The 18,211-nt window shown below is 38.3% G+C and overlaps 1 protein-coding gene across 10 annotated transcripts in view; it reads right to left on the minus strand.

The window, feature by feature from the left end:
• Positions 1 to 18,211, minus strand: part of HEPH (hephaestin) — a 104,548-nt gene that overhangs the window by 39,675 nt on the left and 46,662 nt on the right. For all 10 annotated transcript variants that reach the window (XM_066357323.1, XM_066357320.1, XM_066357318.1 and 7 more), the window contains 4 exons: positions 9,206 to 9,312; positions 7,982 to 8,207; positions 4,963 to 5,102; positions 3,525 to 3,687 (listed from right to left, as the gene is read on the minus strand). In XM_066357323.1, the coding sequence (XP_066213420.1) occupies positions 3,525 to 3,687; positions 4,963 to 5,102; positions 7,982 to 8,207; positions 9,206 to 9,312 (636 nt within the window). The remainder of the gene's footprint in view (positions 1 to 3,524; positions 3,688 to 4,962; positions 5,103 to 7,981; positions 8,208 to 9,205; positions 9,313 to 18,211) is intronic.

Raw genomic sequence — 18,211 nt, forward strand, 5'->3', positions numbered from 1 at the left:
TATGCCAGCAAATTTGACAACCTAGAGGAAATGGATAAATTCCTAGATTTATACAATCTTCCTAGACTAAGTTACAAAGAAGTAGAAAACCTAAATAGACCAATAAGCAGGGAGGAAATAGAAACAGCTATGAAAAACTTCCCCAACAACAGAAGTCCAGGACCAGATGGCTATACAAAACATTCAAAAAAGATTTGGTACTGAACCTTCTCAAATTTTTCAAAAAATAGAAGAAACAATACTCCTCGACACATTTTATAAGGTCAACATAACCTTCATACCAAAACCTGGCAAGAACAACTCAAATAAAGAAAACTACAGTATCTCTAGTGAGTACAGATGCAAAAATCCTAACCAAAATATTAGCAAAGCAAATACAACAAAATATTTAAAAAATAATACATCATGATCAAGTGGGATTCATTGCAGGAGCACAAACTGTTTCAACATACAAAAATCGATCAAAGTAATACACCACATCAACAAAACAAAGAAAAAAAATCATGTGATGCAATCAATACATGCAGAAAAGGCATTCAATAAGATACAACATCCCTTTATGTTTAAAACACTCAATGAAATCAGAATAGAAAGAAAATACCTCAGCATAATAAAGACCATATATGACAAACTATCTCTTAATATACTAAATGGTAAGAAAAAATTAAAGATTTTTCCTCTAAAATCAGGAACAAGACAAGGCTGCTCGCTCTCTCCACTCTTATTCAACATAGTTCTGGAAGTTTTAGAGCGATGAAGCATGAGAAAAGAAAAGGCATCCATTCTGGGAAAGAAGAAATAAAGGTATCACTTTTTGAAGTTGACATGATCCTGTATATAGAAAACTCCAAAAACTCCACTGAAAACTATTAGAAACAATGAACCAATACAGTAAAGTCGCACAATGCAAGATAGATATACAAAAGTCCACTGCTTTCCTATATGTCTATGATGAAAAATTAAAAAATGAACTCAAAATAATAATTCCTTTTACAACTGCAACAACATAAAAGTAATATGTCTAAGAATAAACTTAACAAAGGCTGTGAACGACCTATGTACTGAAAACTACAAAACATTATTTAAAAAAATAGAAAAAGACACAGTGAAATGGAAAAATATTTCATGTTCAAGGATTGGAAGAATCAACATAGCTAAAATAACCATATTACCCAAAGAAATCTACTTATTTAATGAAATCCTCATCAAAATTGCAAGGTCATTTTTTAAAGAAATAGAACAAAAAATTACCAGGTTTGTTTGGAAGCATAAAAATACCCAAATAGGCCCTGGCCGGTTTGCTCAGTGGTAGAGCGTTGGCCTGGCGTATGGAAGTCCCGAGTTCGATTCCTGGCTAGGGCACACAGGAGAAGCGCCCATCTGCTTCTCCAACCCTCCCCTTCTCCTTCCTCTCTGTCTCTCTCTTCCCCTCCTGCAGCCAAGGCTCCATTGGAGCAAAAGATGACCCGGGCGCTGGGGATGGCTCTATGGCTTCTGCCCCAGGTGCTGGAGTGGCTCTGGTCCCGACAGAGCGACGCCCCTGATGGACAGAGCATCGCCCCCTGGTGGGTGTGCCGGGTGGATCCCAGTCGGGCGCATGCGGGAGTCTGTCTGACTGCCTCCCCGTTTCCAGCTTCGGAGAAATACAAAAAAAAAAAAAAAAAAAAAATACCCAAATAGCCAAAGCAATCCTGAGAAAAAAGAATGAAGCCAGAGATATGACATTATATGACTTCAAATTATACTACAGAGCCATGATAATCAAAACACTATAATATTGGTAGAAAAACAGAAATACAGACCAATGGAAGTGAATCGAGAACCCTGAAATAAAACCACATACACACACACACACACACACACACACACACACACACACCATCTTTGACAAAGGAGCCAAAAACACACTATGGAGAAAAGAAAGCCTCTTCAATAAATGGTGCTTAGAAAATCAGAAAACCACATGCAAAAAAATGAAACTTGACTACAGTTAGTTCCCCTGCACAAAAACTAATTCAAGATGGATCAAAGACCTAAATTTAAGATACAAAACAATATATTTCATAAAAGAAAATATAGGTACTAAGCTCATGGACCTTGACCATAGAGAACAATTTATGAATTTAAACCCAAAGGCAAGGGAAGTAAAAGCAAAAATAAATGAGTGAGGCCATATTAAACTAAAGAGCTTCTGTACTTACTACAAGGAAACTGAATTCAAAACAAATAGGCAGCCAACTAAATGGGAGATTGATATTTGCAAACAACAGCTCCAATAAGGGCTTAATATCTAAAATATATAAAGAACTCATAAAGCTTAGCAACAAACAAGTAAATAATCCAATAAAAAATGGGGAGAGGACATAAATAGACACTTCTCTCAAGAAGACATACAAATGGCCAACAGATACATAAAAGAATGCTCATCTTCACTAGCTATTTGAGAAATGCAAATTAAAACTACAATGAGATACCACCTCATACCTGTTAGCCTGGCTATTATCCATAAGACAGGTAATAACTTGTGTTGTAGAGACTGTGGAGGAAAAACAAAACCTCATTCACTGCTGATGGGAATGCAAATTAGTACAACCATTATGGAAGAAAGTATGTTGGTTTCTCAGAAAAATTAAGAATAGTAGAATAATATTACCATATGAGTCAGCAATCCTTCTACTGAGTACCTACCCCAAAAACTCGAAAACATTGGTAGGTAAAGAGACATGCACTCCCATGTTTGTCGCAGCATTATTCACAATGGCCAATACATGGAAACCAACAAAGTGCCCCTCGATAGAGAATTGTATAAAGAAAATGTGGTATATATAGAAACACAGTGACATGGATGGACCTTGAGAACATTATACTGAGTGAAATAAGTAAATCAGAAAAAGCTAAGAACTGTATAATTTCACACATAGGTGGGTACAAATCTGAAACTCATGGACATAGATAAAAATGAAGTGTTTACCAGAGGAAAAAGAACATTGAGGAGGGGATGAGAATAGGGTGGGGAAAGAGGGAAAAGAGGGACAAATATAGGTGATGGAAAATATTTGACTTTAGATGATGGGTACACAACATAACCAATAGTCCAAATGCTATTGAAATATTTACCTGAAACCTATGTGCTCTTATTGATCAATGTCACCTTGTTAAAGTTATTTTTCTAAATAAAAATTAAAAAAATTAAAAAGAGAAAAAATACTAAATAATAAATTTATATACAAAATAAATATATTTCAAAGTAAATTAATCTGCACTAAGCATCGCTGAGTACAACCCAAGCAGTTTTAGATTGTTTCAATTGATTTGAGCTGAACAGGTGTTGAAGAAATTAATAAGAGAGAGCAAAGGGGAAATGAAGAATAAGAAATATTAAGAGAAAACATAGGGGACTTGCTCTGTCTTAAGTTCTGCTTCTTCTGGGATCAAAAGGACATATGAGACTTTTTAGGATTATTTAGTTTCAATAGGCTAGACAAGTTCTAGAAAATGGCACAGTGTGGGTACTTTATCCTTACCTTTTGGGGGCAAGACAGTAAATAGAGTCTCCATGCCAGCATGGACATGGTCAGCAACATGGCAGTGCATCAGCCATGTTCCAGGGTTGCTGGCCACCATCTCCACAACTTCAAAGGTTCCAGGGAATAGATCCACCACGTCTGCCCGGTAGTTCTCTCCATTCTGCAAGAGAGATTGGGGGTGGAGAGAAAGTGAATGGTATAAACATCTCTTCAGCCTGATCAGGAGGTGGTGCAGTGGACAGAGCACTGGACTGGGACAAAGAGGACCCATATTCAAAACCCTAAAGTCTTGAGCGCAAGCTTATCTGGCTTGAGCATGGGCTCACCAGCTTCAGTGTGAGGTCATTGAGTTGAGCGTGGGATCATAGGTACGACTCCATGGTTGCAGGTTTGAGCCCAAAGGTCACTGGCTTGAAGCCCAAGGTCATTGGCTTAAGCAAGGGGTGACTCGCTCTGCTATAGCTCTCTGGTCAAGGCACATATGAGAAAGCAATCAATGAACAACTGAGGTGCCGCAACAAAAAAACAATGCTTCTTGTCTCCCTCCCTTCCTGTTTGTCTGTCCCTATCTGTCCCTCCCTTTGTCTCTCTCACAAAAAAAAGAAGGTCTCTTCAAAAGTTATAAAAACTAGAATGCTTGGAAGTCCATATTAGGAATATGGGACTCAAACTCATAAACCAAAGAGCAGCTTAAAAAGTCCACCTTATCCATTTTCCTAATGAACCTGACCACATAAACTAAATCAATAGAGCATACTCTCTCCTCCTACAGATTCCTAAAGTAGTCCAAAACAAAAAACAGTGCACCTACCTGTAGGAGGCTAATATCTAGCATCTCTATACTTTCCAGCAGGCTGAAATCTTGGGGACTTGCCTTAAGTGTTGGCCTCTGGGAAGAAGCCACATATTTTTTTTCACAATGAAACTCAAATTAGTTTGTCCTTCATATGAACTCCTTTTTCAGCACTTTGAGATCTTTGCATCTATATCAATGCCTCCAACTCTTCTTTATTTCTTAAGCCCAAATCTTCTTCAAAACCTACATGTTTTTCCATGTAGCTCCTGAATTGAAGTTCTTATAATGGATAAGTACTTTCAGAGATTCTGAGACAACACTGAAATTTGTAGATCTTAGGATAACTTTTCATTGTGTCGCAAGTCCTTGACTGAGACCCAATTATATTGATTCATTCTATCCCTTTACTGTATAAATGAACGACTTTTTTTTCTATATCAGAGTGGAAATCTAAGACCTAGAAAGAAGTGATGCTAAGATTCACTGTCAAGCTAGAATGTCCAGGTCAATGTTCCATGTACAAGACCTCTCTTCTTTTAACTGATTATTATCTCATTCTTTTCTATTCCCTTCTGCTCCAATGGTTGTTAAAGCGCTCCTTTAATCACCCCTGAGGTACTCAACCTGTTTCCTGCTCACCCGATAGAGGAAGGTCTCTGCATGGAAGTGAACAGTGTGCAGGTCAATAGTTTGGCCCATGGCTAGCATGTACCAGGCCACTCGTTCTCCTTGGTACATGGTAAGACCCTTGAGGTTGGCATAGAGCTTTCCATTAATAGCTGTAAAAGAATACAAAGTCTTATACCTCTCATTTTTTATTTTTCCATTGCCTTTGCCCTAGGGTTAGTCCCTATCATCTCTTGATAACTGCAACAGCCTCCTAACTGCTTTCATATCTATTCCATTTGTTCCCCTCTAATCTATCTTCCACATTGGTGCTATAAGACTGGTCTTCTAAATCTTTAATATGACCATGCAATTCTGTTGCTTAAAATAATACCTTGATCCTGCTCAAAAGATCAAGTCAATGGTTCCTTAGCTCAGCCAACATGTTTTTTCAAAATGTAGTTCCAAAACATTTTCCCAAACTCATCTCCCATAATCCAACAAACATTCCAATTAAGATAATGTATTCACCATCACTTATAGAATCCAATATGCATGTTCTTTGTGTTCTTTCTTATGTTTTTTATTTCCCTCCCAACAACCCTCCCTCTTTTTATCCATTTATCCAAAAGCCAGTCAAACCTTCATTTCCTTCAAGAACAATTCTTTGATTAACTCTTTTCAATACCTTTTAAAACCTACATCCCTTTAATCTCTAAATGTCTCCAGTACTTTCTACTCCACTTTTTTGAAATACATCAGAAATTGCATCTTCATTTACTTATCTTTTAATCTGTAGAAGCTCATATCCCCAACTAGACTTTAAATTGTTAGTAAGCAGGGAATTATAGTGCTATAGCACTATTGTTCTCTTATATTCCTCAGAACACCCAGCAGACATCTGAACCTACAATATTTTGTAAAATACTTGTCTCATTTTTGGAATTAATAATTACATTAATGGATGGGCCTCCTCATTTCTTCTTCCTAAGCTACATCCTATATTCTAAAGACAATAAATTACTCATTTTCATGTTAATTAACACTGCCAGTCTTATTTCCAGGACACATTCCTCTACTTCTCATGTTCTCAGAGAGGGAAAATAATTGCCATTCTACACCTCAAGAGGGAAAATAATAAAAGAAATTAATTATAGCCATCTTGGGTTTTTACCACCACCAAACTGAATTTGAGAAAAGGAACTACACTTGCTCTACTTGGCCTTTTCTGAATCTCCTCTCATTAATTTTTCTGACCATAGAAAAGAGTGTAACAGATTTATTATTCCATTGTGGAAAAGACTCTGCCTTTGACAAAGAGGATGGCTAATGTTGGCCATTTATGGCAACAGAAGGGTAGAAAACTTATCTATTACAAGAGGAGTATTAGCATGCCCATTTATTCAAAGAACTAATTTCAGTTTTTCAATTAGCTTTCTCAGTAAGCTCATATTTAATCTCAAGCAACTTTCTTTCTCTCTCTTTTTTTTTTTGTATTTTTCTGAAGCTGGAAACGGGGAGAGACAGTCAGACAGACTCCCACATGCGCCCGACCGGGATCCACCCGGCTCGCCCACCAGGGGCAATGCTCTGCCCACCAGGGAGCGATGCTCTGCCCCTCCGGGGCATCGTTCTGCCGCGACCAGAGCCACTCCAGTGCCTGGGGCAGAGGCCAAGGAGCCATTCCAAGGAGCCATTCCCAGCGCCCGAGCCATCTTTGCTCCAATGGAGCCTTGGCTGCGGGAGGGTAAGAGAGAGACAGAGAGGAAGGAGGGGGGTGGAGAAGCAAATGGGCGCTTCTCCTATGTGCTGTGACCGGGAATCGAACCCGGGTCCCCCACACGCCAGGCCGACGCTCTACCGCTGAGCCAACCGGCCAGGGCCAAGCAACTTTATTTCTCAATCTGTCCATGAATCTGAAAGATAAAGGAAGTATACTATCTACTGTCCCTCAGACCCTAATTTTATTTAACTTTTTATTTCCAATGCCAGCACTCAAAAAGTGTTCAACCAATATCTGATAGGTAGATAGGTAAATTGATTGATGCATGGATACTTTGGATGAATGACATATAAACAAACAGATAGAAATGAACATTAGCTCCGTCCCTGCACTAGCAAGATCTAATTGTGTTTGCTCCTTTTTTGTCCTGAGCAAATTCTTTTCTGATATTATAGGAGATGAAGTTCACTTTGTAGTTTATGAAGCATCTGTTCCAATGTGAATTGTTCATATATCCATCAAGAAAAAATAACTAGAATCCATGTGACAATGAAATACTACTTTTAAATTTCACAGTCACTATCAAAGCTACATCTTATGCTCAGATCAAAGAAATATTACATTAGAAGGGATAGCGAGAAATTACTTAATCCATTTCACTGCACTTAAGTTCTCCCTCTTATTTGAAATTTTCTCTTTTTTTTGAAGAGACACACATATTTCTAGAACAAAAGAAGGCTTGAATGCAGAATTTTCCCCCCAAAATCCACTTAAGCATCAAAGACCCTTCCTTGTATGTAATATAAACTAAGTATGTTACTCTGAGTCTCTCTCCACTGATTCATCCATCTGTAAATTGAAGTTCTGTTTTTTATGAAAATAAAGTAAAAGACAAGCTTTCTGTCTGTTTATATTGAATAATCAGATAACAGGTCTGGAGTGGTAAATAAATAAGAAGACATTTAGAGACTAAATTCAGGATTTTGAAGCAAGGAAAACCTCAGCAGCCAGCTCACCAAATACACTGAGGGTCTTAAATGCCCATCTTATTTTCTGTAATATGTTGAAGTGTGCTGGTGTCACCACATAAAATTTAACAACTCAGCTTTCTGCTTTCTGGGCACCTGATATAATGTAGACTACATATATGCTTTGTGTATGTAAATATAAAATAGTAGAAGACATTTTATCTAATTTGTCAAAAATTCACCTTCCTACCTTCCCATCCGTTTAGGAATTATGATTCCTAGATAGTAATGGGTCTATCAGATACATTTATACAATTAATGGGGACTTCTAAGGAAGAAAAGTAGGAAATTTTCTACAGACCATGCATTTTATTACTCTCCAAGAATGCTTCATCTTGTAGGTTAACATGGCCTGGCTTCTGGGGCCCATAGGTTGCCACATTCTCATCCAGATACCAAGATTGGTTCTCATCAAAGATCAAGAATAACAAGGCAAATTCTCGGTCCATGTCATTCCGTCCTGCATGAGTCTCCAGCGTGCCCTTTCTGCAGATGACCAAGGGTCCCACCAAGCCACTATACATGTCCTAATAATGGGAGGAAGGAGGAGAGAGTTAAGAATATAATGTTATTCCTGGGTGGCAGTGCTGTACAAGGAGCTAGGCTGACATTCAAACCTTCCTGCCCTCAGAAATTCATCATAATGTCTTACACTTATAAGTATCTTCACTATGTTATCTGAATTTTCTTCACAACTATCTTGGGATACAAGTAAGATGTGCTATATAACCTATGTTTTACCTAGCCTAGACTATTCATTGATCTGAGAGATCAAAACTTTGGCTATTTCTCATGCTGTCTCTTTGTAATGTCCTCCTCTCTGCCATATCCCTTATCTTAAGGCATATTGTTATTCATCTTTCAATACTCAAATTATATGCAACTTTCATTCATTGTGAGACCTTTTTCAGCTTCCTTGTCAGACAACTTCTCTTCCAATAAGAATTAATCACTCTCTCATGGACTCATATAGAACTATTATATGGGCTTAAGAGCTGCTAATATATATATATAGCTAGCATTATAGTTTATGTTCATCTGTCTTCCTAGGTAGATCATATTCTTTGAATATGGGAACTTTATCTTAATATTTGTATCATCCAAACACCAAGTAAAATGTCAAAAACACAGTAAGATATAGATAGATAAAGCTATTTTCCAGATTAGGACACAGAAGCATAATGACTTACCTAAAGTCACTCTAAAGGCAAGATAGAACCAAATTTAAAATTATAAAACTCGTCTCTTGACAAGCAATTCTACAGTTTTTAAATGAGAGCTTAGAGAATCCAAAAAGAAGAAACAAAGAATAAAATGTTCAGAGAAAACATGTGGTGTTACCTATTCCCTTAATTCTTCCTCCTGTCTATTAAAATAAGCCAAGCCTTTAAATACCCTCCCCTAAACCCTGGGCTTTAATATTTCAGGAATAAACTTTTTATTACATTTATTTAATACCTCCTTTTTGCCAGTTAGTTTGCCCATATTTTGAGACTTACCTCTAAGAAACTAACATTGTATTTACCTTGATGGGATTTACTGCAGAATAATAAATCCAGGGCACACAAGAAGAATCATTTGGTCCAGGGCCAGATCTTTCTGGGATGTTCCATTTGTAAGTTAGAACCTCACCTAAGAAAGGTAATATAGATCTCTAGTTGTACTAGGTCAGAAATTTCTCCCAACTCCCTAATCTTCCAAAAAGACTATGCTTGGTGAGACCCAAGACCTTAAAGATTATTCTCTATCATTTTCATACTGATTTTTTAAAATTTTGTTTCACTTTGCTCTTCTTCCTGGAATAATCTCAGCTTCTCTCCTACTAACCCTGCCCTTAAAGGCCCAGGTCTAATCATCTTGTAAGGCAGCTCTGCTATTTTTCTCTCAGCTTATAATGTTTTCCTTTTGCTGGCTCTGCTTTGTTCTTTTTCTGCTGCTACCTCCTATCTGGAACTGTCTCCCTAAGGCTATGTCTCCAGTTCTTTCCTACTCTTTGTCCATAGTCTCTCCATGGACGGTCTCATCTGCCATTCTGATGTCAATTGTTATCTATTTATTGATGATTCTTAAATACCTATCCAGAGTTCCCTTGCCATTAAGCTCCAACTGACATTTTCAATGACCTACCTGGGCATCTTTTGAAGATTGTCTGACAGCACATCAAAAATTAAAACTGTAATAGATGAACACACCTCTGTCTTTTAAAAAAAAGAATGCTATTACTCATTCTGTGTTCCCAGTGTCTAGTAAAAATATCAAAACCAGCCTAACTACCAAAATTCAAAACTTTGTATCTCCACCTTCATGCACAATTCATCCAATCAAATGATAAATCTTATTGATTGTACTCTACAATATATTTAATACCTATACTCTCCTCTTCCTAACTCCAAATATCCCTGCCTTAATGTAGACCCTTGTTTTTCTCAACTAAGTTATAAAAAACCTCCCAACACTTTTCTTTGTTTCCAAATCTTGCCCTCTCCAATCCATCATCTTATAGATTACATATTAATTTTTATAACAGATTTACCAAGATAAAACTTTTGTATACCATGAAGCTCAACTACTTAAAGTATACAATTGAGTGGTCTTTAGAATATTCACAGAATTTTGTAACAATAATCACAATCAATATTAGAAAAATTATCTCAAAAAAAACCCCAAAAACCTACATTCTTTAGCCATCCTTCCCCAATCCACCTAATCACCCAAACCTTGAGAAACCACTAATCTACTTTATGTTTTTATATATTTTACCATTCTGAGTATTTGATACAAATGGGATACTATAGTAATGACATTAACAAGATTAACTAGTGAGTCCTAAGGTTCACTTTTCCCATAATAACAATAAAACAAGAAATAAATTACATACCCACAAAAATAGCTCTGATAGTGTGGTAAAGGATAGTAAGAGGACTTCAGCCACCCTTACCACCAGGAAGTCTTTCTTGATGTTGAGCCCAGCTGATTGAGATGTCAGTAGTTCATGACTCTCTGCCATCTCCATAAAATGCAGCCACCATCACTCTACCCCAACCCACAAAAAAAGTTTAACTGTTCTACCTGCTCCAGAAGGAGCACCTATCACCTTTACCAACAAAAAGAATTCTCCACTGGCCTGCTCTACCTGAAGGAGGTACTGCCATGTACCCTACCTAAGTAGTCACTACTAAACTTCCTTTACATCTAAGGAGTCACAGATGTTCTTCATGTCTACAAAGAACCACTGCTATTTTGTTCCCCCAAAGAAGTGTCACCACTCCCAATCTTTAGAGCAAACCACTACCACTGAATTTTCTTGAGAAGGAGTCAATGGCAGTCTTTGCCTCCCTTACCCCAAAGGAATTGATGTACTTCCATATCCTTGTCACAAAAAAGGAGCTATCAATTCCAACTTTTGTAAAAAAATAACCACTGTTAATTTTCTTTTCCCCAGGAAGAGCTACTACTGTTCCACACATTCCAATGGAGCTAGTTCCAGTCTCTAACCAAAGAGCCAGTGACACTCTGTTCCCCAAAATCTGCCAACATCTCTATCTCTCAATAAAAAGCCACTGTTTTGAATGAGCATTATATAACCACATATTTCAATACCTACATATATACATGTTTTAAATTGAGTTACAATTTGGTGGTTGCAAAATAATATGTATGGATTTAACACCACTGAACTGTACACTTAAAAATGACTAAGATAGTAATTTAAAAAAATAGCTATTTACCAAATTATTAAATTTAATTCTGTTCCAATCATACTAAAACACTTACCAAAATCAAACAAAGCCAACTGTTCCAAATATGTTTGTTTACCCAAAATAAAATCCTGTACCCTATAAATCATTATTTCCCATTTTTTCTACTTTCAGACTCTGGCAGAACTATATTGACTAGTGATAGTATTTCATATAACAAGTACTTTCTTCAACAGCAAAATTTCAGTATGCTATTATTTTCTTAAAATTTATTTAATGTTAAAATCTATTAATAGCTTTCTATGCCATATATATATGCCATATATATAACTACAGAAAACAAAAAGAGAGAGAACAAATAACATAATCTGCTTATTTATATTTGTTCTAGAAGCCAATAGAACATTTCAAGATCGGTATTAGCAACATGACTCTTTTTAATGAGAGGGTGGGTCTCTAAGCAACACTTACGCATTGTTAGTCACTGTGGGAGGGACATGTGATTGATGCAACAGTTAATCTTTCTGTCATCAATAGAAAGTGAATTGTGGATTAAAGAGGCATTTTCTCTTTTGAAATGTAATTCAAAAAGTTTAACAAAGCAATAGTTATTCATCAATCTTTTGGTAAAAGAGCAACAAGTTGATTTTTTGCAAAACATTTCTTTCTGGCCATCAAAACTGTGCCTTGAATTCTCAATTATTGAAAAACTTTGTGAATAACTTAGAATTGTCAGAGAACCAACTCCTTGTTCCTGTATGCTGTTGCATTCATTTACTTAACAAGAGTTCGCCACAAAGGCAAAAGGAAATATGACTGTGATGAAAGACTTTTAATCAAAACTGAAGCTACCATTCATGTAACCAGGACCACAGTGTCTGAGCCATTGGTAATGAGAGAGCAGGACTAGCCCAAAGTAATAGGCCACAATACTTGTGTTCTCCCAGAAGAGGGGTCACTATTTCACTGACCTCCCTCACACAGGAAGCTGGTACTACTTAGCTCCCAAAAAGAAACTACTTGGACTATTCAGAAAAAGCCACTGCTCCTCCACTCCCACCAGAATTAGCCACAACTTACCTTCTCATTCATAACAAGTGTTGTCCCTCCCTCAAAATATCAGCACCACAGCATCAGTGAGTAGACCCACATCATAGAATTCTAGAGCATGTGCATCTCAAGAACAACAACCAAAGTTGCCCTATGCACAAACACATGTTAGATATGGTGCCATGGAAGATGCCCTCGGGTATGACTCTGCCGCATGAGGGAAAAAATGAACAGGAGAATCCAAGTAGCCTTCACCACTGAGAACACAGATGGAACTGGAGAAAGACTATACAAACATGCCCTCCTTAGAGCAAGAACCGATCTTGAACATCCAAAGAAGCAAAGCTACTGTGACCGCAGCCAGCTGACACTTTTGTACCCAATTATAGGTGAAGGTCTTTCTCCATGGAAATCAGTTCATAAAGTGTGAAAAAAAAAGGAACTGAGAACTCAAAAGTAGAAACATAAGTGCAAACCTACAAGAAACACAAATAATTAAGGAGATATGACACTACCAAAGGTACACAGTAATTTTTCAGTACCAACTCCAAATAATAGAAATCTAAAAATTTTCTGACATACATTCTATTTTCAAGAATTCAAAATAGTTGTTTTAAAAAAGTTCAGTAAGCTATAAGAGAAAACAGGCAACACAATGAAATTAGAAAAAAATACATGATCAAAATGAAAAGTTCAATGATGAGCTAAAAGTAATAATAAAAAAGAATTCCGTATCTAAAAAAAATAATGTCAGCAAGATGGCGATAGAGTAGGTGGACATACCAACTTCCACCTCCCAGAACCAAAGTGGATTAAAACTTAATTTTACAGCCCTGGCCGGTTGGCTCAGTGGTAGAGCGTCGGCCTGGCATGCAGGAGTCCCGGGTTCGATTCCTGGCCAGGGTACACAGGAGAAACACCCATCTGCTTCTCCACCCCTCCCCCTCTCCTTCCTCTCTGTCTCTCTCTTCCCTCCCGCAGCCAAGGCTCCATTGGAGCAAAGTTGGCCTGGGCACTGAGGATGGCTCCATGGCCTCTGCCTCAGGCACTAGAATGGCTCTGGTTGCAACAGAGCAACGCCCCAGATAGGCAGGCAATTGCCCCCTGGTGGGCATGCCAGGTGGATCCCGGTTGGGCGCATGCAGGAGTCTGTCTGACTGCCTCCCCATTTCAAACTTCAGAAAAATAAAAATTAAAAAAAATAAAAATTAAAAAATTAAAACTTAATTTTAAGAACCATCATCTGGAAAAATCAACTTTGGACTAAACTAAGAAGACTCTTCAACCAAGGAACATCGAAGAAGCCATGATGAGACTGGTAGGAAAAGCAGAAATGCAAAGAGGGCTGCCCAGCTCCCTAGAGCGAACGGCAGCTGGGAGAGACTTGCATGGCAGCAGGAAGTGAGTTTAGTGGAGAGGAGAGAGTCCTGAGTCCCAGGAACAAAGCCCCAGAGCCTAGAAGAGGTGTATGAACAGTATTTAGCTGCAGAACAAGTCAGGATACCATTTCCAAGAAAAAGACAGATTTCTCAGATCCAGGATTCTTCTTAAAGGGACTGCACAGAAAACCTCTCTCACAACCACTCAGCTGAGGCTCTGGGGGACGGGGAGAGAGGAGAGGACCAGAGCAGCAGGAAAAAAGTGTAATCTAGGAGACACAGGGAGAAACACTTTAAGGAACAACCATCCTAAACTCTGGGTTGAGTCACTCCCTAAATCTGAATTGAACATTTCCCCTGGAACCAGCAATACCAGCAAAGGCAAGCAAGACATCAGCAAAACAAGCTCTCCCGTGGCACTCAGAACAGAGTCACTTAAAAGGTAGGAACTTTCAGGACTACAGTAGTGAGTGTTAGGGTCTGATCTGCAGCACCCCTGCCCACACAGCTGAGGGCTACTGGAGGGCGGGCATTGGCGAAACATGGAAGCACAGTTCCTTCGGCAAGGGTGGAAGCCGGCCGGCCATGACTGAGGCTGGGTGTAAGCTCAGTCTTGCTTGGCAGGGGTGGAGGGGACCCGTGAAAGTGGTCATGCCAAGCTGCAGGCATGCCTGCAATCCTGCCTGCAGAGGGAGGGCAGGAGCCCCGGAAGGGGCAAAGTCCCGCCACTGAGCAAGGGCTCAGATGCGCAGCCTCACCGGGCCTGTAGAACCAATGCTTGAGGCCTGACATGTGAGCAGGCTCCTCCTGCGGGGGTAGGGCAAAAGCCCAGAACAGGTGCAGTCCAGCAACTAAGCACAAGCATGGAGCCCTGCCCAGCCTGCAGAGCCGAGGCTTGTAGCCGACACATGAGCAGGTTCCTCCTATGGGGGTGAGGCAAAAGCCCAGAACAGGTGAAGTGGCAGATTCCCGTGACTGAGTGCAGGTGCACAGCCCCACCCGGCCAGCAGAGCTGAGGCTTACAGCCAACCTGTGAGCAGGCTCCTCCCGAGGGAGTAAGGCAAAATCCCGAAAACAGACAGAAACCTGCAGCTGAACAAAGGTGTTCATCCATGCCTGTGGTGCTGAGGCTTGCGGCCCCAGGCATAGCACATAACCCACCACACCAAGGCTGACAAGGCTTGTAGACCAGGCATGTGATCACAGCCCCTCCCATGGGAGAGAGGCAGAAACCACAAAGGCAGCCTTAGGGGGTTGGAACAGGCAACACCCATACCCAAGAATGCCCTAGGGAGAAGTGGCAGAGGTGATAGAGGGCCTGCAGACAGACCACACCTAGGGAACAGAGAGGCCACACCTATTGGACTCCAGTGGACAAAAGCTTCCTATACACAGACAAAATGGGAAGGCAGAGAAATGCAACACAAAAGAATCAAGAAAAATCCCAAGCAAAGGACCTGAATGAGTCAGATATAACCAAATTACCGGATGCAGAGTTTAAAATAATGATTGTTAGGATACTCAAAGATCTTAGAACAACAATAGATGGTCATTATGGACACCTAAATAAAGACATAGCAAATATAGAAAAGGATATTGAAATAATAAAAAAAAATAAGTCAGAAATGTCAAATAAATATATATATTAGAAATGAAGACCACAGTGGAAAAAATTAAAACTAGAATGGATGAAGCTGAGTATCGAACCAGCAAATTAAAGGACCAGATAAATGAAAGCATGGAAGCAGAGCAGAAAAAAGAAAAGAGACTCAAAAAGTGTAGAAAGACTCTAAGAGAGCTCTGTGACAACATGAAGAGAAATAACACCCACATCATAGGGGTTCCTGAAGAAGAAGAGAAAGAACAAGGGATAGAGACTTTGTTCAATTATATCATAGCTGAAAACTTCCTTAAATTAATGAAAGAAAAAGTCTCACAAGTTCAAAAAGAACAGAGAATTCCTTTAAAGAGAAACCCAAAAAAATCTACACCAAGACACATCATAATTAAAATACCAAAGGTAAGTGATAAAGAGAAAATATTGACTACTAGAAACAATAAGCCAATACAGTAAGGTCGCAGGATACAAAATTAACATACAAAAGTCCATAGCCTTTCTATATACCAACAATGAAACAACTGAGAATGAACGCAAAAGAATAATCCCCTTCACAATTGCAACAAAAAAATAAAATACTTAGGAATAAACATAACAAAGAATGTAAAGGACTTATATAATGAAAACTATAAACCATTGTTAAGAGAAATCGAGAAAGATATAATGAGATGGAAGAATATTCCTTTTTCTTGGTTAAGAAGAATAAATATAATCAAGATGGCTATATTACCCAAAACAATATACAAATTTAATGCAATTCCCATCAAAATTCCAATGACGTTTTTTAAAGAAATAGAGCAAAAAATCATCAGATTTATATGGAACTATAAAAAACCCCGAATAGCCAAAGCAATCCTAAAGAAAAAGAATGAAGCTGGGAGCATTACAATACCTGACTTCAAACTATATTATAGGGCCACGACAATCAAAACAACATGGTATTGGCAGAAAAATAGACACTCAGACCAATGGAACAGAATAGAAAGTCCAGAAATAAAACCACATATATATAGTCAAATAATTTTTGATAAAGGGACCAAAAACACACAATGGAGAAAAGAAAGCCTCTTCAATAAATGGTGCTGGGAAAACTGGAAAGCCACATGCAAAAGAATGAAGCTGGACTACAGTTGGTCCCCCTGTATTAAAATTAACTCAAAATGGATCAAGGATCTAAACATAAGACCTGAAACAATAAAGTACATAGAAGAAGACATAGGTACTCAACTCATAGACCTGGATTTTAAAGAGCATTTTATGAATTTGACTCCACAGGCAAGAGAAGTGAAGGCAAAAATTAATGAATGGGACTACATCAAACTAAGAAGTTTTTTCTCAGCAAGAGAAACTGATAACAAAATAAACAGAAAGCCAACTAAATGGGAAATAATATTTTCAAACAACAGCTCAGATAAGGGCCTAATATCTAAAATATACAAAGAACTCATAAAACTCAACAACAAACAAACAAACAATCCAATAAAAAAATGGGAAGAGGACATGAACAGACACTTCTCCCAGGAGGAAGTACAAATGGCCAACAGATATATGAAAAGATGCTCATCTTCTTTAGTTATTAGAGAAATGCAAATCAAAAACTGCAATGAGATACCACCTCACGCCTGTTCGATTAGCTATTATTAACAAGACAGGTAATAGCAAATGTTGGAGAGGCTGTGGAGAAAAAGGAACCCTCATACACTGTTGGTGGGAATGTAAAGTATTACAACCACTATGGAAGAAAGTATGGTGGTTCCTCAAAAAACTGAAAATAAAACTACCTTATGACCCAGCAATCCCTCTACTGGGTATATACCCCCAAAACTCAGAAACATTGATATGTAAAGACACATGCAGCCTCATGTTCATTGCAGCATTGTTCACAGTGGCCAGGACATGGAAACAACCAAAAAGCCCATCAATAGACGACTGGATAAAGAAGATGTGGCACATATACACTATGGAATACTACTCAGCCATAAGAAATGATGACATCGGATCATTTACAGCAAAATGGTGGGATCTTGATAACATTATACGAAGTGAAATAAGTAAATCAGAAAAAAACAGGAACTGCATTATTCCATACGTAGGTGGGACATAAAAGTGAAACTAAGAGACATTGATAAGAGTGTGGTGGTTACAGGGGGAGGGGGGAAAAGGGAGAGGGAAAGGGAGAGGGGAAGGGGCACAAAGAAAACTAGATAGAAGGTGACAGAGGACAATCTGACTTTGGGTGATGGGTATGCAACATAATTAAAAGACAAGATAACCTGGACTTGTTGATCTTTGAATATATGTAACCTGATTTATTGATGTTGCCCCATTAAAAAAATAAAATTATAATAAAAAAAAGAAAATATTAAAAGCTGCTAGGAAAAAAAAAGGCTATCACCTACACAGGAGCCCCCAAAAAGATGAATTCCAACTTCTCAGCAAAAACACTAGAGTCCAGAAGGGAATGGCAAGAAATATTCAAAGTAATGCAGAACAAGAGCCTACAACCAAGTCTACTTTATCTAGCAAAGCTATCATTTAAAATTGAAGGATAAATAAAAAGCTTCCCAGAAAAAAAAAAAAAAAGAAACTCAAGGAATTCACTACAACAAAACCAATGCTGCAAGAAATGCAAAGAGGCCTGCTGTGAACAGATCAACGGGGAAAAAGAATATAGAAAAAGAGGAATACAGCTTTAAAAAATAAAATTAGAAATAAACAACTACATATCAATAATAACCTTAAATTTAAATGAATTAAATGATCTGATCAAAAGACTTAGGGTAGCT

Source organism: Saccopteryx leptura, chromosome X (assembly GCF_036850995.1).
Source record: "Saccopteryx leptura isolate mSacLep1 chromosome X, mSacLep1_pri_phased_curated, whole genome shotgun sequence".
In the NCBI taxonomy this organism is placed as follows: domain Eukaryota; kingdom Metazoa; phylum Chordata; class Mammalia; order Chiroptera; family Emballonuridae; genus Saccopteryx; species Saccopteryx leptura.